This window comes from Plectropomus leopardus, chromosome 8 (assembly GCF_008729295.1).
Source record: "Plectropomus leopardus isolate mb chromosome 8, YSFRI_Pleo_2.0, whole genome shotgun sequence".
In the NCBI taxonomy this organism is placed as follows: Eukaryota; Metazoa; Chordata; class Actinopteri; order Perciformes; family Serranidae; genus Plectropomus; species Plectropomus leopardus.
The window spans coordinates 28472351-28499185 of NC_056470.1; the positions used below are offsets into that span (position 1 = coordinate 28472351).

The following is a 26835-nucleotide window of genomic DNA, read 5'->3' on the forward strand; positions in this document are numbered from 1 at the left end:
CGTTACACTTTTTCTTCATCTTTGTAGTGTTAACATAAAAATGCTCCTTTGTTTTTAAACAGGAAATGCAACATCACTGTCAGACGAGACGCTTTTTGATAACGAGGAGCTGAGCGGTGCCTTCCTTTCAGGCAGACCTGACTGTATAGCACAATTTTCAAAGTGGTACAAAAAGGCTGAAATACTGTAGCTGAGAAGGAAAACACTGAAGCACACAGCAGCTGACAGGCTTACTGTTGTTTGTGTTTTAATTTGATTTTTAAAGAGCGGCACATTGTGTCATACAAAGCACAGAAAACATTCGATGTTTTATTCAAAAAGGCACATTTGCCATTCAAGTGAATAAAGCATCGTTAAATCCTTCCTTCTTTGTTATTTTGAACTTGCAAAATGCTTTTTTCCAGACCAACAAGTTTTGGTCTGTATGCAATATAATTTATTTCAATGTTGACTGTGAAGGCTATTTTACTGCAAATTAAGACAATTCCTAAAATAAGTCCCTGTTAACTGGGCCTGCAGTTGATTTTTCTTTGTTTCCTGTCAGATGTGTCATTCCTAACCTTCACTTTTTAACTACATGCTCTCAGAACAAGCCTCTGGATTATTATCCAGCTGAAGTACCTATAATGACAATAACAGCCAAGAACGGGGAGTTAATAAAACCCTGTGAACAAAAGCTGATTTTTCATTTGGCTTACCTGCATGTTTGATATTGAGGCAGATTTTTTTTCCATGTACTTAAAAGCCTTTAACATACTGTAACTGTGGATGTGTCTTTCTATGAACTCGCTTCAAACTCTAGCATAGTAAAAGAAAATCCGGTGTACTTGTTCAATATTGTGGTGTCCGTTTCTGTGTCCGCCATTTTCCAGTGAAAGCTTTTCTAAATAAACGCTGTGATCATGAAACAAATTTGGTAGTGCGTCACTGCTGCTATTGTGTCATGAAATTAATATTCAGTTATTGATTTTAGGACTAAAGCCAACGCTTTTGCACATTGTGAGGTGAGTTTTCAAAACATTTCCATAATATTTTACCCCATTTCATTGACTTTGAGTAGTTCGACATAATTATGCTCTAACTCCGCTGTGCTATGTCCTAATACAAGCTTTGTAGCCAAAATAAAGCATGAAATATTGAAAGGAATTCCTTTGTGTCTACACAAATAGACACATTCCTACCCCCGAATAGGTACATACACCAATGTATCTGTATTACGTGATACTAGTGAGGTTTCAGCGATTTTGCAGTGCAGCATTAGATTTTAAAGAATGAGTTTTGTGTAAAATTAGACATATTTGTGTGTTTTTATAAACATATTTTAAACAATCTCCAAAACAACAGCACCATTTACACTGCCTGTTCAAGGGTGCCAGCATGCTATCTAAAATCACACACTACAGTGGCTTGATGCTGCCATCGGGCTATGTTTTTTCAAAACTTGTCTAAAAAATTAATTCAAAATAATTTCCAAGCCTGGAAATCAGTTTTACTATTTCGTGACTGTATTTCAAGTTGATAAATAATGAGTCAACGTATCCTAAACAATTCTAAACCTTTATTTTTCTAACAAGAGTGAAAAGAAACAAAGGCAACATTAAAATGAAAAGTTTATACACAAACTCACGACAACTGTGTGCCTGCAATATCAATAATAATAATAATAATAATATTTGAACCCAGGAAACAAAATAAACTGTGACAAAGTGAGTTACAGTGAAGTTACCTTAATTTGCAGAGAGAGAGAGAGAGAGAGAGAGAGAGAGAGAGAGAGAGAGAGAGGGAGAGAGGGAGGAAGAAAAAGAGGTAAAATTGAAAGGAATAAAATATGGAGTCAAAAGGATGGGCGCTTAAAAAAAAAAAAAAAAAGGCATCGAGGGGAGGGGAGGAGAAAAAAAAGAAGCCAAGAGGTACATAAGTACATTTTGGGAAGTGTGAAACAAAAACATTAATGCTTGTTTTTAACACTTCCCAAAATTTACTCAGTTTATTCAAAATGCATGTCCCCTCAAAACAGCAACAAACACAAGATTTAATACAACTAAAAAAAATTACAAGTGTAACCACGGTGCTGTTGTCTAAGATCAGCCGTCAAAACCTTCCGCTGTACCTCAGATTCAGGATTTCATGCCCAAACACAACGGCCTAAATAATCCGATAGCTTATCCAACCTTAACGAGTCAAGTGACGTTAAACTGCAACTGCCGGCGCGAAGACGGGCTTCTGTTGAACTAACGATTTAATACAATTGGGATAACGTAGCATACTGACTGACCTCGGAGACAACTAGACCAAAGACGCTCCTATTGCGGCAAGTCCCACATCGGTCCAACACAGTCTTTATATGTTCAAAGGAGTAAAATGGGTCCAGGGAGGGCGGAGGATGAAGTCTGGATAAGACAGCGAGTCTGGGGGGAAAAAAATGCGGCAGGTGAGATATGGCTGAGTCTAAAACGAGAAGGTGGAGTGTAGAAGACGAGCCGTCGCTCTGTTAGTGTCTGAATGTGTGAATGAGGGATGAAAAGGGACGTAGGGTACGAGGGGGCGGGGATGTCCTGCATCTTTCTTAAACTTGACACTGTCTTCTGGCACAGAATGCTCTGTCCCTTCGTTTCCTCTGACTTCTCCGTTTAACCAGAGCTCCAGCGTTGACTATATCACAAAATCTGTCAGAAGAAAAAGGTAAAAATGTTTGTTAAAAATACATTTTAAAACTTTATTTTAAATACTGTAAAACTTTAATTAATAGCCCGGGCTATTATTTGATTAAAACGCTGAACTCAACAGGCTAATAACTGGGACGTGTGTCTGTATGGGACGGGCTTTTAATTCCTTTCACACCAAACTTGCTCAGCAAAGATGGAAATGCAATAAATGATTTATTAAACCACTTGAGACGTGGGAAGATGGGCTTTATTTTATTCATAAACATGGGAAAAAGGTAATGGACAACAAAAGAAGAAATGACCCAAAGTTTAGCAAGAACTCTGTGAAAAGTACGAGAAAATTATCAGAAGAATTTGACCAAAGAAACAAAAACAAGAAAGTAAAACAAAAAAAAAATACAAAGCAAGAAATAAACTGGAAGAAATGCTTAAAAAATATAATTCAGAAAAATAATTGTAAATATCTAATTATAAATATAGTACACTGAACATTTTTCCCTAACTTATTAAAACTAGTCTTCTACATCTCCTCGTCTCTTTTTTGCCTCTCTCTTGTTCACTCTGCCAGTAAAGCGCTCTTCTTTGGTGCTGTTTCAGTAAAATGAACTGAATGACTGAATCGTAGAGAATCTTATCGAGCTAACGTTGTGTGTCCATACTGAGAAAAGTTTGAAGATTTATATTTGTATGTTTGATCTAAGCAGCTAACTAACGTTATCTCCAGCAGTTAGCCAGCAACCAGGTTTTATACATTCAAAGAACTTCTCTGAAAACGAACTGCATGTCAACCAGACCGAGACTCTCGTTGAGACAGGCCTTTACTCGTCAAAGTGTGTCCCCACACCTGACCAGTAAAAGGGACTGGGCATTTAATTGGGACGAGGCTTTTATTTGAAGTTTAACAGTAGTCGCATTAAAACTCAAACAAATTAAACAATTTTTCAGAAAATTAAAGCACTAGTGAGCAGCAGGGGCCGTTACCTCTGGATAAGTGTGGACAGGTAACTGAGGGGAGGGGCTGTGGCTGAGGGGACAGCTTTTCTTTGACTCCGAGGCGTCCTGTGACCTTTCTCTTGCCCCTTCTCCGCTGCCACCTCTGTGGCTCTTTCTCTTCCTTTTGGAGTCCTTGGGTCGTCCGCGGCTGGTTCGTCTCTGCTCTTCAAGCTCAATCTGAAAGAGGAACAAGGAGAATATCAGCGAGGAAGCAGATCTCACTAAAAATGCAACGAGGAAACTAACGTAACAACCCAAAAAAACTGCTTAAGATTCAGTCATTCAACCTTGTTTTCTTTATACAACAGAGAACGTTTAAAACAGCAATTAAATGATTCGAACATTAATGAAGAGCATTAATTCATATATATCTTTAATCTGCTCGGCTTTCAATTCATACGGCTTTTCAACATACTATCAAAGGTTATACAGCACACCTCAATTAAACATCAGAGTTTTATCACACTGTATTAATTAATTAAACCAGAAGGCACCGGCAGTCTCACAGAACTAAGTGAAGAGGACATAATCTTGCGATACGTGGTGACTGGCATGAAATGTGTTAAAGTTAAGTGCTAGAGACACAAAAACAATGATAATGCAAAGTCTTAACAGCAGCAGTTTTAAATACATTGCTAACATGAAATGGAGGCAGTTTGTTTGATTCAGGGGAAGAAAAACATCTGTTCAGCTTAACAGAAAAAAAAACAAAAGCGTATGGAAACGATTGTGGTTTTGGTTAAAATAACTAAATATTACATATAAAACAAAGTGATTTGCATAGTTATGTACAGAACATATGTAAAGCACTTTGTGTAGTTGTGTAAAGTCCATTATTTCATGTAACTATGTTGAAATTTGGTTTCACACACATACGAACTGCAGTCTCCTGGTGAAAGTCCATGTTTGTTTGATCAGGGTTAGAAAAGCAGCACAGCACCAGCAAAGGCAAGGACGAGAGAGCTATCTAGCTAAACATGGATGTAAATGATAAATGTTACACACAGTGCATTTAAAACGGAGAATTTAAACTTTCTACCTTTGATTCAGTGTGCACACATGGCGCTGTAATGTGCTCAGGTGTATTGATTTGTTTTGTATGTTGGTTTACACGTGTCGTTTTGTTTTTTTAGATTATATTGTTCAATTCATTGATAAATATTTAAGTCTGCATCGACACATCTTGCTGCCTCAAAAGAAATCATTTTAAAAAGGTCAAAGTTTATCTTCCTGACCTGAATGAGTGTTCGCAGTGTTTCTCTGGGTGGAGCAGAGGCAGCCTGCAGGACTCGATGGATGATGAGCGTCTGGTCCAAAGACACCTCGAGCAGATCTCCCTCCAGCTGCAGCTCCTCCAGCTGGACCCTGGTGGCCGGTGAAAGCTCCACCACCTGACCTTTCAGCAGCGGCAGCAGCGGCAGCAGAGATCCGACGCCTGAGAAATGAATGAACAGAAAACAAATGAGAACTGGAGTCTGTGGTCACATTTTTCACAGCTCAGCTTTTGATGGATACTTTGAAATCAACACACCTGTAACATTTGACTTCTTGCTGATGCCGTTTTCACATCCAGCCTGTGGGCAAACGAGCATTGTGTGAAACGGGCAGATTGGATAAACTATGATAAAAAAGCCTGAAGTGGAAATTTATTCTTACGTGATCAATTATTGTTTAACTGACAGAAGATGAAATGAAATCTCATACATGTGATATGGACAGTTTCATATGAAAATACAGAATAAAGCTCGAACCTGAGTGCCGTTTCTTTCCTTGGTGTTCTTTTTCGGGGAGTTCTCGTCCGTCAGATCGATGACTCCTTCCTCTCCTTCGGAGTCCGATAAAACAATCACCGAGCTCCCTTCTGTCTCCTTTTCCACGTCTTCCTCTTTCTCTGGTTCACAATGGAGAGTCTCTTTGAGTTCCTGCAGCCTCTGCAGAGCCTGCTGCAGCTCTGCCGTCTCCAGTGCCTCCTTGGCTCGTCCCTGCCAGGTGATGGCTCGCTCTGTGAGACACTGCAGCGCCTCTCCTTCAGGCAGACGCACCGGCAGCCTCTGCAGGGCGACCAGCAACGCCAGGATCGTCTCCAGGCGTGGGCGCCGCGACCGCTGGCACCGCGGACACAAGAAGCGCGAGTCCCAGTTCCACCAGCAGAGGGGGTTCACTGGCGGTCCAGAGGAGGGGAGCAGTGAGGGGAAAGGAACGCAGCCCCCGTGGAACCAGTCCTTACAAAGATGACAGCGGAGTTGAGGCGCACGAGGCTGACCGCTGCACACGCACACTGACTGAGGAGGCGTGGAACAGCTGTGGTTACTGTTCCCGTTCTCTTTTACAGAGTTCTCTGAGAGGCTGGATGTGTCCGTCTCCATGGCGGCGTCCCACCTCCCGTTCTCCTTGTCCTCCTTGCAACTCGCAGCGTTAAGTCCAGATTTACACATGTTCAGTTTCTGTAACCTCAGTAGTGCCTCCTTCTCCTGGTGCTCCCCTTCTTTGAATGCCATCACCTGGAGACAAGGCACACGGGTCAAGTTCACACACACAACTGGAATTTATCAGGGACAGGGAACAGGGATCCTACAGCGTACGGAAAATTTAATTTAATACTTTTTAAGGCAGATCAGGATGGCATGTAAGAGCTCTTTTACAAAAATCAAAACTGGAAGAAAAAAACAAAACAAAACAAACAAAAAAAAACCCATGAACAATGCACCAACACTGGTTACACAGAGTTCAGGGTAATTTTGCCCAAACGTTTACTGAAACATGAAACATTTTTGGTCCGGTAAAAAGGTTAGCTATGGTTAAAATTGGGAAAAATCTGGCATTTATTGGTGAGTTTTATTAGCAATTTTGTGTTTCTCACTATATGTGGGATCCGACTGCTTCAGTTCCCTTTATGAAGAGTTCAAGAAGAGGGATTTGTTAAATTATTTAAAAAGAAAAAAAAAATCTTAGTGGTTATTTTTGAGATTTTACAATGCAATGTCAGAAAAAAAAGTCCAACTTCCCTTGTCTTTGCATTTTTAAGACTTCTGAAAGGTTCATTTGAGACAATTTAATACCAATTAAGGCCTTATTTTTAGATTAATGAATTCAATGCCTTTTAAAGACTTTTAAAGAGGATCCGTGTGAACCCTGGACAAAATTAAATCTTAGGGAGACTGAAAACAAGCAATGACACACTCAATAAACTCACAATAGCTGCAGGGTCCCTCAGGTCCTGCGCAGAGAGGCCCAGAGTGTTGGTGTCAGAATCATCTAACGGCTCATCCAACAGCTCCGCCTCATCTCGCCGCTCTCTCCTTTTCGCACAGGGACATAAAACCTGCAGGGAAACAGTTTGATGCATGCTCTCATGAGGGCTGCCTCACCATATACACAAAACTTATCATGCAGACAGATATGCAATCCAATGATATGTGTGTTTATATATAAATACGTGTTTTGACCGTCTTCTTTACAATCATCCTTCTGCAGTTTCTTTATATTTAATTCACAGATTCATTCACATAATACTAGACAGGTTGATTAGCTTCGCTTTCTGTTTTAGAAAACGCCGTCGGCACTCCCTCAGATATCACCGTGTACAGACATGAAATGAAAAACTGCACGTTATCAAGAGCTCATCATCTTTAAAAAATGTTAAAGAAAATTATCATTACATTCATTCATGAGGTTAAATCATTTCTGGATGTGTGGGCATTTATAAATATTTCCTTTTTTCCATTACACTTTGTTTTGTGTTCTCTGTACTTCATCTAACAGCTCACTGTGGCTTCTCCTTCTTGTTGTATTTCAATATTTCAAACTGATCTGCCGTCAAAATGCTGAAAATGACCTCTATCATGTTTTGTTTTTTTATTTTTGATGAGCAATCACGGTAAGAGCTTAGCGCATTAAAAAACACTTTGCATTTTAAATTGTGTTTCGCCACTTGGATACTTTTACTTTTGAAGCTGCAGCAGTAGGAAATGTTAATACAGCATATTCCTGTAAATGTCATCTTGGACACCAAGTTCATAGTATTGAAAATATATAAATTTTTTTTAATACTTTCATCAGTGGGCCTTAGCCTCCTTCACACTTGTCAGGGCTTAACAATAAGGCTTGCTCAGTTGCCCAGGGCAAGTAAAATCCAACACCAGCTGGAAAATGTACAAATTTAACAAAACAACTGAACACACTGTTGTTTTTAAACTTGAGCCATCCACTTCTTTTGTATTTCTACTTAGAGTTGCACATGTGCAGAACCGATCTGATACTTGTGAGAAAACAGTTGCGGGGGAAAAAAATAACATTTATGAGCTGAGGCACAAGCGAGCATTTCAATTATCCTGAAAAAAGGAGCTCAGTTGGGAGGAGCAGAGAATGCTGGCAAAACTCCAACTATGTGTTGTGCAGTTTGCTGCAAGTTTATGTGCAAGGCGGATAAAACCGGTTGTTTTTAATTAAATTTTATTAGTGCAATCAAATAAAACAACTTGTTTAGGGGCAGGTAAAAACTGACTGGGGACAAGTAGATTTCAGACCCCACATTTAATTAAAAACAAAGGCTTTGATAGTGACTAACGTATTTATATGAAAATCTTCCAGATTACTACTTTGTCATTTCCCATCTCCTTCAAGTTGCCCACCTCTAGCAGACTGTGCTGACTGCTCTTTTTCAGGAAGGTCTTGCTGGCCTTGTCCCTCCAGGAGTGAGCGCTGGCTACCTGCAGCTCCAGCTGTCTCAGCTCCTCCATGAAGACCGGCAAGTCCCGTCCAATCGCCACCAGGCCCTCCAGGTCATCCAGACATGGGTAATGCTCCCCGTTCTATAATAAAAAATAATTAATAATGATACAACAGCATATTTGATCAGTTTTGAATTATTTAATTACAATCACATCATTAAGAAGGGGCAGAATAAAAAATAAGGGCCGATCTAAAAGAGACCTGATACTATCTATTTTTTTTACCTGGATTTCCTCGAGGTCTGTTACCCAGGCTCGCGCTCGAGTGAGACAGCCCTGCAGAGCCAGGATGTTGGGCAGCTTGACTGGAATGAGCTGAGCCTCATTAACTATCGCCTCCAGGGTAGAGAGGGGGTGCTTTTGCCTGGAGGAAACAAACCATGACAAAGAAATATTGAACAGGATAAATAGATGCAGATGAGAACCCCTGCGGCGGCTGAAGCGCAGAGAAAAGTAATGGTTTGACTTGTTTGTCTTACCTTTGTTCAAGACAGATCTGTGCTTTCTCCTCCCAACGTTCTGCGATCGTGAGCAGCTCCTGCAGCTCGGCCATGGCCGTCTCCACGGACACACTCTGGGGAACGTTGCAGCCGGCCTCCATCAGGTTTCTCAACACGTCCAACATCACCTCCTGCCTCTCTCCTCCTTCTGTGCCCAGGGTGCGCCTCACCTCTGCCAGCCAGCGGCCCTGCTCCTTCAGGCCCTTGAGTAAATCGCACTCTGGCACCACAACGAGCAGATCGGCCCCCTGCTCCAACAAAGTCTCCAACTGCTCTGGTGGTGGAGAGTCCCTCCTCCAGTCCTTGTCGTTGGTCAGTACTTGAGCCCGACTCTGGAACTCCTCTACTGTCCGCAGGACCTCCTTAAAAATCAGACCGTTACAGCAAACTGTGAGTGTACTAAATAAGGGCATGACTTTTGAGCTCGGCAAAATTATTTATTCAGCACATTTGATCAATTTGGAGGAGGGTTGTCACGATACTAGAATTTCTAACTCGATATCGATACCCAGAAAAATACTCTATACCATTTTCAATAGCACAGGGGAAAAATCTGAAGAAAAAAATTAGAGGCATTAAAAATATATTTTAATGAAGATAACAACAAGACCAACATAACATATTTTTATGTTACCTCAGGTAGTAAAAAAAACCCATGCAAGCGTACCGTAAGATATCAATATTTAGGATGTCTGAGGAAATGAAAAAAAACAAAACAGCAACAATGGCATGCATATGCTTCCAGTGCCTCGGCCATATTTTCGTTGGCTGCGAGTGTTTATGTCTAGTTGCAGGTTGACTTTTCTCAGCATCAATCTGGGACTTTAAGGGAAACTTGACACTTTTCAGGCACAAATAATTGTGTTAACTTGTCAAACTTGCACTGCTGAGTAACGTTACAGACGGGCAGGAATGATGGCGTTGGCTGCCAAGCTCGCACATTAGCGTTTGTCGTTTTATTTTTAGCTGTTAGCCGCTAACTTAACAGCATACCAGACTGCTAATGTGGCTGTCAGATAATTGCTAATAATAAAGTGGCTAATGTTAATGTGCGCCGCCAGTCAGGTTATCGTTTATGATAGATGTTTTATTACTTCAATGAAGGTGAAACAGGAGATTTACTAGCCTCTTGAAATTCCTCATAAAGACCTGGCGTCAGCCGGCCAGCTGACAGTGTTTTTGAACGACAGCTAATGTGAGCTGAGGGCTGTGTACCTGCCTGTCTGCCGTGGTGCTGTGAGTTCAGATGTGCGTCAATAAGTATCTGAGTATCGATTAATTTAACAACTCTATTCTGGAGCGATAAAATCTAACAAAAATGCTAGCGCTAGTTCACCCAGTGTGACATAACTTCTCACCTGCACGTCTTCCAACTGGTTCATCACACACGGCAGGTTTTGCATCGTCTCTACCAGGGATTTCAGCTCTGCCAAAGTCATCTTACTTTCACTGAAAGACAGCAACATGTAAGTGCATGTGACAGGACAGTTTAAATGTGTAAATGTTCATTTTGTGTTCACGTTACCTGGTCTTTGGGGTTTTCAGGAGTTCAGTACTCATCTTCTGACAGCGTTCTATGTCTTTAAGAACAGTGTTGAGTTTCCGCAGGAGTTCATTGTCCGGAAACTTTTTCTCCGCCGCTTCCGTCTTCAGCATTTCCAGGTCTTCAATTCCTGCAATGCAGTAACCATTTGGTCTTTCCTCTTTTTTTATGATTGTAACATTCTGTTACGATACACTTATGTTGATTTCCCACCTATCTTGTTTCCCTCTTCCTGCTCAAGAGCCTCTTTCACCCTGTTGGCCCAGGAATCGAAGGACTCGGACCGAACCTTTAATCGGTGTAACATGGCTAACAGCTCATCCAGGGTATATCTGTATCTGCAAAGTGAAGGCATAACACAACATATTAACACCACCAGTGGAAATTAAATTAGAACGGAAACACCGACTACGTTCAGGGTTCCCACACATTTTCATCAACAAAATTTCAAATCTCTTTACTCAAAACATTGATTATTTTATGAAAATTATTGTATGAAAACAAAACAGGAATCTTTTCCAATCCCTAATCATTGTCTATGTCTGTTACATTACGTGGAAAGTTATGCACGGAACAGCACTGTAACAACTGATTTCATTACATAATACAAATTCATTTCAAAAGTCATTTTTCTGAATTCCATGACTTATCTAGGCCCGGAAAATGAGACTGTGAAATGCCACAACTATTCCAGATTTTCCATGACCTAGCAACCATGTAGGTTTAAATGCAAAAAAGGCAATATTCTCACTCAGCTGTTTACATGACTAATGACGACGAATATTCCTCAATATTTCACCTTTATTCTAGTTTCCATGCAGTTGTGCATATTCCAATTGACATGCCCAAACATTTTGCTAATTGCATCAAAATATGAAAAAGTAGAATGACAGGAGTCACTTGTGTCATTTAATTTTTTGAGTCAAAATAGGATTTTTTCTAAGTTTTCAAAAGATGGCGAACTTGTCTGGACTTATGAACACTGCCTCCCTCTTCTCTTACTTCAAAAGTCGTCATTTCAATATTTTCGCATATGCAAAAACCCGTTGATATCCAAATCTCACATAATGTTTGTAAGTAGGTGTGTTTCTTTTTACGACCACATATGTGGGCTTTTCTGTTTACATGACCAGAATCAAATTCAGATTAGTGTCATATTTGGAACAAAAGTGGAATATTAGTGTAGTGTAATAGTGTGTAAACTTCATCATTATCTTTTAACAGACTATTCTCACTCAGTATAGCATGGCACACTCTGAAGCATACACAAACACACACACACACACTCACAGCGACACAAGAGATCAATACCTGAGGTAGAGTTTTTCAGTGGGGCAGTTGCACAGATCCTGAGTGTGATAGAGACACACCAGTCTTTCGGGACAGTTTGAGCAGGCCAGAGCAGAGAGGAAGCATGTGGTCTTACATTTGTCACACTGTCTCTCATCGTCGGGCAGCAGCTCAAATGCTTCACGCTCTGCTTCGGTAATGCCCTGCAGGTACAACACACAGATTTTATCAGACAATCTGATTTCCCATATTCTCACAGAGCGCAGACACATTCAGCATGGTACCAAATTGAAGTGCCAAACGTACATATATTATATGAATAAATGGAGAAGAAAACAACCTCTTCGATCTATTTCTGTGTCTTACCCTTTCCATGAGACCCTTTCGCAGCTTTCTCTCCTCCTGCACAATAATAAACATTTCTCGGTGTGTAGCTGCAGCCAGGTTAAGATCTAGTTTCTCTGGGCTGGCTGCCATTTTGCAGGTGAGCTCCTCGTGGGAGAACACACAATACCTCCTTAGACGCCGGTAGTGCTCGATACAGGAACGGCCGGCAGGCAGCTGAGAAGGAAAGAGCAGAGTGAAGTTGATTATGCCGTATTTTGAACAATGTGAAATGACAACTTGAGACAGACGATGTAAACAAACGCACCCAGTCTGCAGTGCAGAAGTTAACAGCTTCAGCAAAGTTGTATCCCTGATTGAAGCCACTGTGGTAGGCTCTGGGGAAGGTGATGACGAACTCACCAGCACACTGGTTGGTACGTACAACCTGTTGATCAGAAACACAGAGGTCAATTACAGAAAACTTTATAAATAAAGTTGATGTGTGCATGAGTTTTTATGTGAGACTGACCGGTACACCGTGAGACATGAGGATATTAGGGTTCATGATGGTGACCAGCTGGTGCAGGAGGTCAGGCTGATACTCAAACAGCTCTGGCGTCAACTTCTTCATCACCTCCTCAAGTCGCTCAGCTGCCACAGAGGGAACGCCATACCAAGTCTTAGGTTCACCCCTGGAGATGAGAGTGGGAGTTTTAGTATTTCACTGAGAGTAACCTTCACAGAAAGTTATCATTTTCTCCAAGTCTCCAAGCCGATGAGTACAACACAATACATAAAAACAATTCAGTACCAGTGCAGGTAGTTGATGGAGTAGCTCCAGTGATCCTCAATGTGCCAGCAGAAAGCTGAGAACACCATCCCGACATAAAGCCAGGGCACCTTCATCCCAGAGATGTCTCCATTAATGTGGCACAGGAGAGACTGCTCCAACACAGGCATCACATTCAAGTTCCAGCCGCTGCGGGCGTATTCCTGACCAAAGAAAACAGGGAGAACTGAAGACAAGCACTAGACTGTGATTATATGACTAGTATTAATCATATGACTAAGATAAAATGGTTTATTGAGAACCAACAATGTCAAAAATGATGCTAGGATCATCCTACCTCATTTTAAAATGACAATATTCATACTATACCTGCATCATCTGCTATTTGAATTTTATCTGCTCACATTATCAAATTGTGTTTATTCTGAACTTGTATGTTTTACTTTATTGTGTGCCCTTTTTTCTTAATGTTTTGAATATGTAATCTGAAGCAGGACGCCAAAACCTGCTGAGGTTGCAAAATAAAACAACAATGCACATACCTCCTCTTCCTTTGTGAGCTTCCTCTTGCCATTGTTCATTGGGAAGCCGCTGCCAAATTCTTTGGAGTGTATGTCCGCTCCGTACTCAACAGTCACGTCTTCCTCGATGCTACTGACTAACCTCCAGAACTCTCTCTCCACGAGCTCAGTAGGAACCATCTACACCGACAACATCACACAGGCGAGAGATTAACTCTGGCATAATCACCAGTCGGGGCAGATTCGGGCTTCATAATGAATAGGTGATGTCACGTGTGGGTGTGCTTACATGGACAGGCATGTTGAAGTAATCTGCTTTGAAGGCATCCGCCATTTCCCCAAAACTCTGCAAAGTGTACTCTCGTGTAGCCTGTTCAAAACCAAATGCTTCTGCAGGTTTCTTGCACTCCTAAAAAAAAAAAAAAGTTATAAATGGAGAGATTAAAAAAAATATTAGTCTTGGTTAGAAGAAACCCAATAAAAACATACCACAAGTGTTGGAAACACAAACAAGTGCTTTTAAACATTTTTACTCACCTCTGCCACACACTTAGGGCATCGCCAGTTGCCCTTTGGAGGATCAGTGAGTGGGGGTAGTAAACAGTAGGTGTGGTAGTTATCATCGCAGCCGTCACACAGCAGGAGTTTCTCGTCATCATCTCCCCGACCACACATCCGACACACAAAAGAATCCACCTTTGAAAAAGTGGCATTCACATAAGAATGACAATAGAGAGCGCAATGCATTGTGTTTAACTTTGACTGCCTTCTGGGTGCATCCTTTGGTCTACTTACACACTGAGGGTTGCTAAGGTTGCGTCTAAGCCTCATGGTCATTTTGGTACAAGGTCCATTTGAATCATCATCCTCCTCCTCCTCCTCCTCCTTCCCTTTGCCCCCCTCTTCATCTGGTTCTTCTTTCTTCACTTCTGCCTTCACTGTGATGGTCGGAGGAGGCGGCTGGGGGCTGGATGTGCTCCCGTCACTCTGCTTTTCTTGAGGCTCCAGTGGCTCTGTTTTGACTGAGGTATCAGCAGGAGCAGGAGACACACTGTCCTTGATGGTAACTGTTTGAGGCAGTTCATCTAGAAAGAAAAGGGAAGAATGTTAAGAATCAGTCTTTTTTTACAAGCAGTACATTTTTTTTTACAGTGCAGGGCTCGAAGTTGGCAGCTTGACAGTATTTAAACCAAAAACAAGCTCTTCAATGCCAACAATTTATTGGACTGAGACAATAATTAAGGACATGCCTCTTCTTCAAGTTACTGCTTAAGCTGCATCCTTAATAGCTGCTGTGATGCAGTGTTGCATCCGAACAGATTTGTTGCGACTGAATGCAACGTTCAGTGCATATCTATTGCTCTTTTTACACAGAAATCCCGCAATACTGCCACCACTACGTCCCGTCATTACGCCAGCTTTGCTTTTTTACACAGAACCAAACAACACCGGCATTATGACGCCCCAGTGCGTGATTTTAGATAGCATGCTGGAGTTACAGAAGTAAAAAAGGTGTGATGTGTAACACAACAGAGTTGGCCTCTAATGTGACATGTAACATACATGTTGCGCAGCACTTTTTAAACAATAACAAAGGCATAACATTGCAATAACAATCATTTACTGTCCCTGTTATATGGTGGTTGAAATTGTCCTCTGCTCAGAGAGTACAAAGCTCCTTCACCTCATTGTCTCCCCAGTTTCTGGATAATTTTGGTTGCTGTTCTTCATCTTGGAGTTAGCTGCTAACTACCGCAAGCTGCTTTTTAAATCTCCCTGCACTGATCTAAATGTCTCACCTGTCCCGTCCAACTGGCTCACAGTATAGTTCTGATAATACCTACACTGCTGGCTTAAAGACATACCAATTCTGTCCACCTTTTCTGTGCCTGTATCGTTATTACAGAGCTGTGCAAACGCACACTGGAACATTCACACCTTAACTAGGCAGTGCAAAAGGGGCTTATGATACAGAGACTAGGACAGGATTGTTTGCACACCGTTCTCAACATGGTAGTGGCTGAGATGGCGGTTAGTAGTTAGTTTTTTTATCTGCAGGGTAACTGGAGGGTGAGCGTTGTGTTTCTACAACACTGAAATCCCACCACAATGGTTCAGGATGGCGTTATCAGCAGTCACCTGCTGTATGAGTGCAGTGCAGAGCAGCGATGATAAGCTTGCCATTGGGATCGGCTACCACAACAAAGAAAAGAGAAACTCAGATTACAACAAACACAGAGGTAGTGCAACTTCAGTCTCTGCTCAGGACGCCATTACACCACTATTTCTTTACAATGCAAACAGTGGTTTGCTACTATGTTAATGTTCTGAATGTTGCATACAGAGACTTTAGAGACTTTATAATTTAACTGTCTGAGAGATGTTTTTTTATATGAGATGGCAATTATGGCACTTACCTTTCTTTCTGATGCCTTTGTCCCTTGCCACCAGCCCAAGTCCCATCATCTTAGGCCCTGCGCCATAAATCTGTAGCTTCTTCAGTTCTGGGTTCTTTTCTATGTCTTCCTCTGTAGGTTCAGGCTGCGGATGAAAGTACATTTTTGTCATAAATGCACAGACAGACAACAACTCTCCAAAGCACACAGAGCCAAGCATGGGTCTAGGCCAAATGCAGAACAAACTGTTAAAACATGAGGGCATAGCGATGCTATCACAAGAAGGGATTGTGCTCGGTTAGAAAGTCAGGAAAAGTTAGATCACCGTGAAAGTTTGAACGTTAAGACCCACCACCAGAACACAGCCACCAGCAGTTGCAACCATACAGTTAGTGTGTAGTATCATTTAGATTTTGTTAATTCTGAGTCTATGTTTCTATCACATCTTTTGTAAGTGTATTATGAAAAAACACTTTCAGTTAATTTTGGCTGTCATTTGTCATAAATAAAGTATTTGGGAATTATATTTGGTAAAAGGTAAAAAAATAGAAAAGAAAAAGAAAAAGATATATAACTTGAAGTGTTGAAGTTGATGTTGAATACCCACAGTTTTATCAGTCTTTTATTTTAGCTGAGAACGTGTCACCTTTAGTTGATTCTGGGGAATTGTGACAACTGAGCAAGGCTTTAGAACCAGCCGCAGTTTAGACATATTTTATTTCCTTTACCCGTTATCTCTGTCTTACCCACTGGCTTCGTCTATTTAACATTTCCAGTAAGATGTTTTTTTTCCCCCTTTCATGCTCCCAGCGTCCCTGGCGGCTCTTGTAGCAGACACAAGAGGCTAATCTACTGTCAGTTACCCACAGAAACACATTTTTTTAAATATCACATGTTGTGGTTAGATTTGAATCCTATTCCAGACACATGTCAAACTTTTCTAAACCACAAGGACTGCACATGATCAAAGTTACATCACAGCTGACTTTCATTACGAACAACAGCATAAAGAGAATTTAAGGGGCACTGGTTTGTGTTTTTTAACATGGTCTTAATTTGACTTGCCCGCTATTTGAACTCTGTCTCACAACTGCTCTAAATTGGAATAGTGTCAGCCGCAATTTACCTCTGCTTCTACTGAATTCTTATACCAAGATTAAGGATTATCATCACATTTCCACTCCTCACTTATTGGAGGTATAATCTGAGCTGTTCTCACCCTCAGAGGACATATTTTACAGTAAAGCTGCAGTGAAACTTGTTTTGTTGCAGCGAGTAGATTTTGGATGTGTGAAGACAAGTGAAAAACTGTGTTCCCTGTGATGTGTTCCTTTAAATATTTGTTTGCTTTTATAAACACTGGTTAAAAAACAGTTAGTCAGACTTGACAATGCTGTAGTAAATGCTTAATTATTTACTTCCTTACTAACTTGTTTATTTTTGTGCCACACTTCTGGCCAGTAGTTTCAGTCAGCCATATGATTGCAAACAGGACACAAGTCATGTGTTACCAGCAATGCAGACAGAAACACAGATGGTCTTAACGTCACTTTCAGTATTCAGCCAGTAGCTCTAAAAAGCACATATAAGCAGAACATAAAAAAAAACCCAGTTTCTACAAATATTTAGAACAGGTTCCAACTCCAAACTCCTCTAAACATCCATTTATAGGTGCTTTCATACCAGCGGTTTAGCCCTAATCTGATAGAGATTTGACTAAATAAACAATTTTCCTAATCATGTATGTACAAAGAAATCGGTATGTGTGCAGTCAGAGTGCAACCAGCATTTCCACAACAATGAAATTAATGTATGCATGATATGACAGCGTTGTTTGAGCCATTAATGGCACAAAAATCTAGATACATCTATTGGTTTTCAAGCCCACTTTAGATGAAACTACTCCCAGGTCTACATGTTGAAAGCAGGCTGCCAGGCGTCAAAACCCAATAAGGTGGTTTTTAGAGAAACTGATGAAACGAGGCTGTGCTGTGTCACATGGGGCCTAGATATAAGGGCCCTGATACACAAAAAGAGGAACTTTCGGGAGGATAGTAAACAATCAGCTTAAGTCCACAGGATGTAAGACTGAAACAAACCGTTTTTTTTGTTAGCAATTAAGCAGTTTTACATAGTAGTTCTTATTAGTTTCTGTTTTGTTCATTAACACACAGTAAATATCTTTTTTTCTCTTTTAACATTAGGTTGTGTTGTTAATGTGCTAACTGGCTAACTCGTGTGTATTATCAATCCCGTCCATCTTCCAGTTTTCCTTTTTGAACGATGAACACAGATTACTGCCACTTACTAGTGTGGAGAGCTATTTCCTCTCAAGCAGGCGCAGAACCTTCGTGCTAATTGGCTGTCGTCTTTGCCATGTGTTCATGTGCAACGTTTTGGCCAAGACACAGGCAACGTGAGGCAGCGCAACTGTTCATCGCCACCAGTTCTTTGATGTTGGTTTGTTGTGTCTGGGCTTTAAGACGCCTCTTTTAGCCTCTGTTAGGAGATGTTTGTCTTCATGAATTGTTGCCAGAAAGCCCTTTCTCCATTAGGTTAGAAAAGATCATCTGAGTTAAGAGTCTTGTTTCTGGCGGAAATCCCCAAAGGGTCACTTATTTGAAGTAGCACCTGACTTGCTGTGTACCACAAAAGTAGGCTGGCAGCCAATAATCGTCAATTCAGGCCTTGAAGTACGGCAGCCCCCTTTCGTCATGTGCAATAGAGCGTGGCTTCATCTAACATAAAAAATGACACGCAAACTGGACAGATACAATGCCAAAAAAGATGCCATCCAGAACTCTTTTTTTCCAAGGAGGGTAATTAGAGAAGCAGGGATATTTTTAACTTGGCTGTCTGTATGCAGATGTGACTTCGGCCTCCCATTCATTGTTGTATATATTCTCTGCACATGTAAGAACAGCGAGGGTCCTGGCACCTAAACTTTGTTGATCAAAGAACTATACAGCTGGGATGGGGAGTGGTCAGCGGATCAAGATCAACAAGATCAGCAGCGCTTGATGGTGTTTGTCAAACAAACAAGCAAACCTAAAGAGATTTAAAGGCCAACGACAATTATGTGGTCGAAAAGGGTGATTGTTTTTTAAATGCTTCGGCGCTTTAAGACTCCTGTATTTTACTGTCAGTGGTGCTCTGCAAGTGAAACCCCGAAAACCTACTAGGTTCTTCTGTGTGAGTGCACTCAAAAGAGAAAGCATGCAGCCACTCTGTTAGCTGCTGTAGTGAGAAGACAACGAGGCAAAACAGCAGAAGGCACACAGACAGTCCAGCGACAAAGCATTTTAAGCCAAGTGCAACCACAGAGAAAGAGCATGAGTGAAAGACAGAAAGCTAGAAAACACACTAGCCCCACAATAAGTGTGTTTGGGATAAAGTAACCTACGATAAACTACTACGCCATTTAGGACATCTGAAATATTAGTCCTCAAAAACAATGGCAGGGATCCAAATTGACATAAATGTAAACATTCAAGACCCAAGAGTATTTTTTTTTTTTTGTTTTAAATATGTAATATCATGCCTGAAAACTAACTGACGAGGCCCCAGAAAACATTTGTCCGACATGGGTCTACATGGTGTGATTTTTAATAACAGTCAGCATGTTCACGAAGAACAAACGGCTTTCACAAAGACAGAAGGAACCAGCCAGGGAAATCTTGCTCTCTGTGTTCATTGTCTGGTATAAGAATGGAAGATAATGGTAATCTAATAACGTGCAACAACTATTATTGCAATGCCAGTGAGAGTTTCTTTATAGCTTTTTTTATGTCTGCTCTAGTCATGTGACCCTATTATGGGATAAGGAGTATGACTGCATGTTAATGAAATGTTTTAGTAGTTTGTTAAAATAAAAAATGAAACATCTAGAGGTGGTCTAGGAACAGAGGCAGGAAGAGAGCGAGGGGGGGGAGCTCATATGCTCAAGAGGCAGTACCGCAGAGATGAGTTGAGAGCCAGTGGTGAGAGGATGGGGGGCCAGATCCTCTGGACCCTGCAAGGGGAGACAATAACAGCAACAATAAACTAAGACAAGAGGAAAAAAGGAGATGAGATCGGAGGGGAGAGATCCTGGAAAGAACAGAGCCACTTACTCTCACTGGGACACATTAGAAAATAATCTGATGCAAGACCTATAACGGTCCAACACAAACTGCTGTAAATACAGATACTGAATTCTTTCTTTCAAATTCAACATTTTTGGGCAGAATATCGAGTAACTCTATGTACAAGGTTGCATCATCTAAAGTCTGTTTGGTTCAATTTGCACTCCCATAGATCAAAAAACAAAAAAAAAAAAACTTATCTCAGCTCTGACCTTACAATTTGCTGCTAACTATTGACGGGTTAATTAACTGTCACGCTGACATAATTTATTCTAATTATAGCAGCTTTGTGAGTGTGATGTTCTAGTTAATAATCTAGTTAGTGGTAAATAACAGGAAAAAATCTGCTGGGTCTTAATTTGGATACTTTTTAAGTTGAACTAGATGATCGTAAAGTACAAAAATGTGCTGAACTATTAGTAAGGAAAGTATCCAAGTTCAAGATACTGTCCTGTAGGCTTAGGCGGTATTAGGTAATGCAATATACTGGCGTATTGAGAAATCACAAATGTATGATTTCAGTACTGTTAAAAATACAGATGTTCCTCTTTCTACAAAATTGATATGGAGATTTGTATTGAGGTGGTATATTGAAGTGCACAGCGATAGGCACAAGAGGTCCCTCTCTACTAATTGAACAGGCAGCTGAGGTGAGAAAAATGGCAACTGTGAGAGGTGGGGATAATGTTACAGGACTATTATTAGCCACATGATTTTTTTCAGCACACAGTCTCCGTTCAGCAAACTTATGTGTTGTCATTCATTATTCTATGGACCATGGGTATTTAAACCCAGCAAGACTTGTCTGCGTGGGGTATTTTATCTTAAGTAGCTCAGCTTTAAGGGTTTTTTTATTATCTTTTTCCCAACACAAATACCATCATATACGATATACCCTGGTGAAATATCAGGAAGTTATGAAATCAGATACCGTCCAAGATGACTGTACTGCATGAGCTGTTCAAGAAATAGAACGCAGAATGACGCAATGCCAAATACACTGGATTTCTAAGCCCATACCTTAGAAGTCTCTGTATTGCGTCAATTATCTGATGACATCCTGGGCCATCTTTTTTTTTTTTTTTTTTAATCTCCATTAAACTTACTTTTGTTCCCATTGATTCACTGTATAACAAAATATGCAAAACAAAAGATGTATTCCAGCATAATAAATGAAAAAAACTAAAAGTCCACTGGCAAGCTTTGCGTTTTCAAAGTATGATGAGTAGGCCATTTACAACAACCTAAGGAAGTGGGGTTTTGGGGTAGAAAACAAAGCTTAAGTTAAGCTGCATGTAACAAGCATGAGATAACAGAACGTTGGCTGGTCTAGAAGTTCCACTGTGTAATGGCAACATTCATGTAAATGAAAAGGTTGTGTAACAAATGTGGCTTATGAAACAAACAGCTGTGTGTATACCAGTGAGATGGGAGGAAGTGGAAGAAACAAAGCAGAAAACAAATAAAGTCATGGAGCAGAGAGCAAAAACAGCAGAATAAAGCACAGCAGCGTGGCGGGATGGAGAGAAAGCAAGCTGGGATGCGCTCTGAGTGCACTGTCACATCTTCCAGACATATTATAACTGATGCACAAGGGCACATGGATAAGCACAGAAAAAGTTAATAACATGACAGCATGGTACGATCTAGAAGATTTTCATCCCACAGACACTTGAGTGGACTGTTGGCATCACTTTTTGTCTGCTTGTAGTGATGAAAGCTCTGTCGTTATTCATTTGGCTGCAGTAGACAGTAAACTATTAGATGGTACAAAAGTTTACGATATTAACAAACATAAGAGCCTGCCAGCTTATTACATTTGCTGTTCAATCCAGATAATCAAATAGCAAGCACATATCTAATGTACAGTAAGGTTTTAAGCCCCGGAAAACACTTTAGAATATAAAAACACACTGTAGATTACACATTAATTTATGGAACTTCAAGGATTTTACTGTGTTGTTTAAGTCCTGTGGGAAATCATAACTGATAGAACAATCATGGGTAAGGACAGCATGAACACCTGGTAGCTAAATTAATTTGCAGGTTGAAATTCACACCTTAAATTTAACTGAAAAAAATTCCTCTTTTACAGATCAGTTGCACCAAACCCTTGCATTATTGTGGTCATGAAAAGCAGCTAAACAAACAAAAATTGTTATTTTATCTCAGACTGATTTTGAGGCGGCACGGAGATGTGATCTGAAGAGTATATTCAAGTGACCAAAGTACAGTTCAGTAAATGGTTTCTGGTCAAAGAGGTTTGCAAATTTATTGAATGACAAGTAAGGATGGAAACTCTCACTCACGTCAGGCTGGCAGCGGTTCGCTCTGCGTCCGTATGTGCTCATTTTGGATGGCTGCACAGACTGTCGCAGGGGGATGGAGTGGGGCTTGTACTCTTTGTCCACATCCTCACCATCATAGTGCTTTGGCTTGCAATGCTAGAAATGAAGTAAAAAACATAAAAACGTGTAAATAAACAGATTATCTAACATACTAAGTTTTTAGGTCCTAACCAAAAGAAAATGTAAAATGCATCATATAGTGACGAGGCTACTCTTCACAGATGACCCCTGATGACACGAAAAGGAGAGACGAGAATGTGTGGAGTGATACCGGCATGCTGGCACCAGACTGGAACATTTCAAAGGGGTAGACGATCCTCTCGTAGTGCGAGCGCAGCAGAGAGCCGATGTTCTTGCCTGGAGGGTAGCCAAGTCTCTGGGCCACACGAGCCCAGCGCCTTTCCTTACACACCATCTCAAAACCTCCTTCATCTGTCACAATCTGGAACAGACAACCAGTGGTTTTGACAGGTTTAGAAAATCATACAAACAAGAAGTTAAACTCTACTTTGATTTTTCCATTTCTTTGCATTACATTTCCAAAAATATAATTGATATCTACCTTTGACAGGCTGAAAAGATCAAGGATACGCCTTTCAATATGTGGGATTTTCAAGGAGGATGCCTGAATCTCCCAGAACCTGGCGATGCGGTCCAAATAATTAAGCTTCACTCTAGTCTCCGCCTAAAATGAGATGCATGAGAGTAATCATGGTGGTGATTATTATGGCCAGCTCCACCTGCAACTTCAATTATCCGTTAACAATGTACAACAACAGAGGAGGAACTTACCTCCAACTCATTAAGCCTCTGGATGCGTGGTGTGAAGCGGAAGGTATCCAGCTCCACTGAAAACGGAGGCTGCCAGTCCTATTTGGGAGACAAAACATGCAGTTACACTTGTTGTCATCTATGCTAAAACAAGAACTTGTCTAGATTCTTGTTTGATAGCTGACCTCTATCGTTCAAAGAGCTTAATAAAAACAACAAATGATTATGGACATCAGAGATTAAAGAAATAGTGAGCTTACTTTGGTCTTAACCCTGGTTTAACTCTTGAATTCAGGCTCAAACACTTGGCCCGGTTTTAACCAGAAGGGATAACCAAGGTTGCCTACTCAAAGAGCAGGTGAGGTTCATACTGTAAACACCTGGAGGCCTGCCCTCTCACCAATCAATTTTGAAAACACACTACACTATCAGTAAATGTGCAGTGATAAGGCTTTAATTTACACACTTACACAAATTGTATTTTCCTGCAGTAATCCTCTCTATCCGATTGTTGTTAAAATGTTTTATTCTGTACTATAAGTCTTGTAACAATGTTATGCATTTATGCATAACAAATTACAAATAGTTACAAATAATAAGTAATTAGTGTTCATGAGATAAGCACAAAATGTAATTTGTGGACCATAAATGCAACTTAACATAAATTTAAACTGTGTTGCAGCAGGGAAAATTAAGACTTATAGCATTTAATGTTTCTTTTTTTTATTTCCAGAGTAAATAGTCAACAGATTTTAACCCTGTTGAACGGCAACAACACTAACATTTATGAGAACTGGTCATTTGATCTCATCTCACATTTAATATGCTGCTACTTGATTGTTGATGTTGCACATAACCAAACAAATGTTAGAAATGACACACTACATTTAGTTATTATACAAGTTTACGTTTCTTTGACTTAGTACTTCTAGATAAATACTTTAAACCCAGTGCATGCTTACACATACAAAACAAAAGCACAGGAAAATATTTACTGGTGGTGGTCGAATTTTGCAGATTCCAGACTTCTCTGCAATTGGACGTATCTTGGCAATGTAGCCAAGGGGGTCCTGAAACTCCTCCCATGACGGCTCAAATACTGGACACTCCGGAGGAGGGACAAACTCTTCCCCTTCCATTGCCCTGTCAACAGGAACATCGACAATGAATAACAAATAAATAAACTTACTAATGGGCAGGCAAACATCAATAGTTCATCCCAGCAAGCATTTTTATGCATGCAAGACTCATATTTAATTTGTAGAGAATAACTTAAAAGCATAAAACCTTGCATACATCTTTAAGATTATTTAAAAGCCTTCATTTTAGTTTTGGGAAATTTAACTACATTTTTCTTATGCTGTAATGACCTCCAGATGCTCTGACACAGTTCAGACTGCTGTAAGGACACAAAGTTGTGTGAATATAATACTTTTCACTTCAGAAGACACATTAAATAACACATGAATGAAAAAAAAAAAAAGGTCCCACGACAGCAAAGTGAAACAAACTTTACGGATGCAATCTAAATTTAGCTTTAACTTATTTTAATGATGACAAATAAACATGTGTATGAGGAAATAAAAAGCATATTGAACAATTAGTACAAAAAGTCACTGCATTTGTTTACTCTTTCTCTGACTACTTCCTGGTCTAGCACAGCATTGTAATACTATCAGCTTAAAATTTATAGTAGTTACTTCCTCTGCATGTTTTGTAGTTAACAACCTCCTCCCCAATTTAAGATAATAACACAATAACAAGAGACACTCTGAATAATCCTGTGATGAGGATTGGGGATTTTTTAAGGTCCTCAAAGTGGTCCTTGTTAAATCCCCCTCCCCCAACATCAGACACAACAAAACAAATGCCATGCTCTGTTGAAGCAACAAGGCCTATTGTGGGAATGGGCAAAAGTTATCAGTGATGCTTTATCATTCTCAGAACAGAGCCATAATCAAATGGTTTAAATACAAGGGTGAAGGCAACATTTCTGTAAACACTTGAGCAGTAAGCATTGCTTCATGCAATTTGTTTGCACAAGAGTCTTCGCAGAAGAGTGTTATATAAATTTCGTCCTGGGACATCATTTATATAAATATATTAAACTGAACAGCACAGATTGATTCTGGGCCTTCGGTGATAAGTGTCCAATATATTTGAATCCACAGAGGCCTTCAGACAAACAATGGCGTGGAGGCCATGAACCCTCAGGTACAGAAGGCCATAAAGGCATCAATTCTCCTAAGTGGGCTGGGCTAGTTAATTAATGAGCTTTTGAGAGACAAATGTCAACAAATACACATTTACAGAAGCCCGATGTTGTCATTTAAATGTTAACGTGAGTCTTGCTAGCGTTACTCAATAATACATTTAACTGTTAGCTGGCAACTGTTAGCTAACTACGAGCAACTAAACTTAGGATCTTAAAACTAACCTTACCTTCCAGCGACAGCCACAACCAAAGAATTCAGAAATAGAAAGTGTCAAAAATCAAATTAATTATATCAGGATAGCTAGGTGCCATTCATTTTTCACCTCCGGGCATTGATGAGGTCTATTTATGTCCATTGTTCAGCTATCAGACGAGATAACGCCGCTGCCAGCTAACGTTAGCATCGAGGCCTCATCATTTTCTCGCATCGCCTCCCACGGTTTTAGGTTACTAGCACTGGTTAGCTAACGTTGCCCTGGTGGCTGAGGAAAAAAAGTCAACAATTTCACCGCAAACAAGCTAAGCTAACTATATCAAATCGACGCTACCACGCTAGTTGACGCTAATCACACAACGTAACATGTATTTTCAAGAGGAAATGCCCCGTGCAGTTATTTGTTGACACAGATATGCTACAATGTATCGCCACAATCACGTAACTGACCCGAAGACACCTCGATGTCCCGGGGTATGACAGGGCTGGTGGACGCTTTCCTTCCTCTGTTGTTGTGATGACTGGTGGTAAGCTAACGTTGGCCAGCTGTGCTCGGTCCAGTTGGCTAGCTACCGTTGCTAGCAAAGTTGACCGATTTTCAGCCTCAGTCCTCCATATATCTCCGCTCTGTCAAACACACGGGCTCAAAACATGGATGGCAGCGGTTCGTCTGATAGTAAGCGAGAGTCTCAAACTTTGTCAATTATGTCGTTATCAATCATTTTCCGACTAACATCATCACTCTCCTCAAGCCATCCTATCTTTCTTGACGAGACGCCATCTTAGTTTTTTCTCACGACCGAAGCACAACCTCAAATCTTCGCAGCACGTCCCTCACGTTTACTCCCTGAAAGTAGTGCCCACGTACGCCACCACCAGTCGTGTTACTGCAATTCTTTATTTATTAACTTTAAAAAATACAGTTTTAAAGTTCCCTTTCTGTCTTTTTTTAAAATTGATTTCATACCAACACTTTTCTCTTTTGCTCTTACAAATATCAAAAAACCCAACAGATTTTTTGTTGTTGACACAGTTTACAGAAGCTATTACAAAAGCTTATTTGGCAAAACCCCCCGATGTAAAAAGAATATGTATTATTTTGTTTGTTTACTTGCTTTTGTTTCTTTCCTTGTCCATTTTTGGAAAAAAAAGATTTTTAAAATTGATCCATGCATTATTATTTTCTGTGTAGAATGTCAGTATGTACTTGTGTATGTTTATTTTCCTGTTTGCCTGACATATTTTCCACATATTTTGTTAAATTAAGAAAATTATCATAAAGAAAAATCAGCAATGCCACGGCTCAAATATACTCTCATTACCTGTAGTCCTATTTTAAAACCAAATAAACTTATTTTAATCACATGAAATAAAAAAAGAATAAAAAACATGACAGCTTTTTCAGCA

General features: G+C 40.3%; 1 protein-coding gene across 3 annotated transcripts; it reads right to left on the minus strand.

The window, feature by feature from the left end:
- Positions 1-1946: 1946 nt before the first annotated feature.
- On the minus strand, positions 1947-26215 carry kdm5c (lysine (K)-specific demethylase 5C). Of its 3 annotated transcripts, none has more exons than XM_042490991.1 (29): positions 25879-26215; positions 23995-24142; positions 23021-23098; positions 22791-22913; positions 22500-22670; positions 22190-22324; positions 19712-19768; positions 15778-15901; positions 14156-14445; positions 13898-14056; positions 13650-13769; positions 13382-13540; positions 12861-13042; positions 12579-12741; positions 12375-12494; positions 12089-12283; positions 11744-11925; positions 10646-10770; positions 10415-10562; positions 10248-10338; positions 8869-9251; positions 8615-8753; positions 8291-8470; positions 6853-6981; positions 5411-6160; positions 5191-5233; positions 4895-5094; positions 3648-3836; positions 1947-2666 (listed from the first exon to the last, which is right to left on the minus strand). In XM_042490991.1, exons 2-29 carry the CDS (start codon positions 24136-24138, stop codon positions 2658-2660), a joined length of 4788 nt encoding a protein of 1595 aa, XP_042346925.1. In that variant the 5' UTR covers positions 24139-24142; positions 25879-26215; the 3' UTR covers positions 1947-2657. The 3 variants fall into 3 exon arrangements, with proteins under 3 accessions (XP_042346925.1, XP_042346926.1, XP_042346927.1); XM_042490992.1 differs by lacking the exon at positions 25879-26215 and adding an exon at positions 25442-25794; XM_042490993.1 differs by lacking the exon at positions 19712-19768.
- Between the last annotated feature and the right edge of the window lie 620 nt (positions 26216-26835).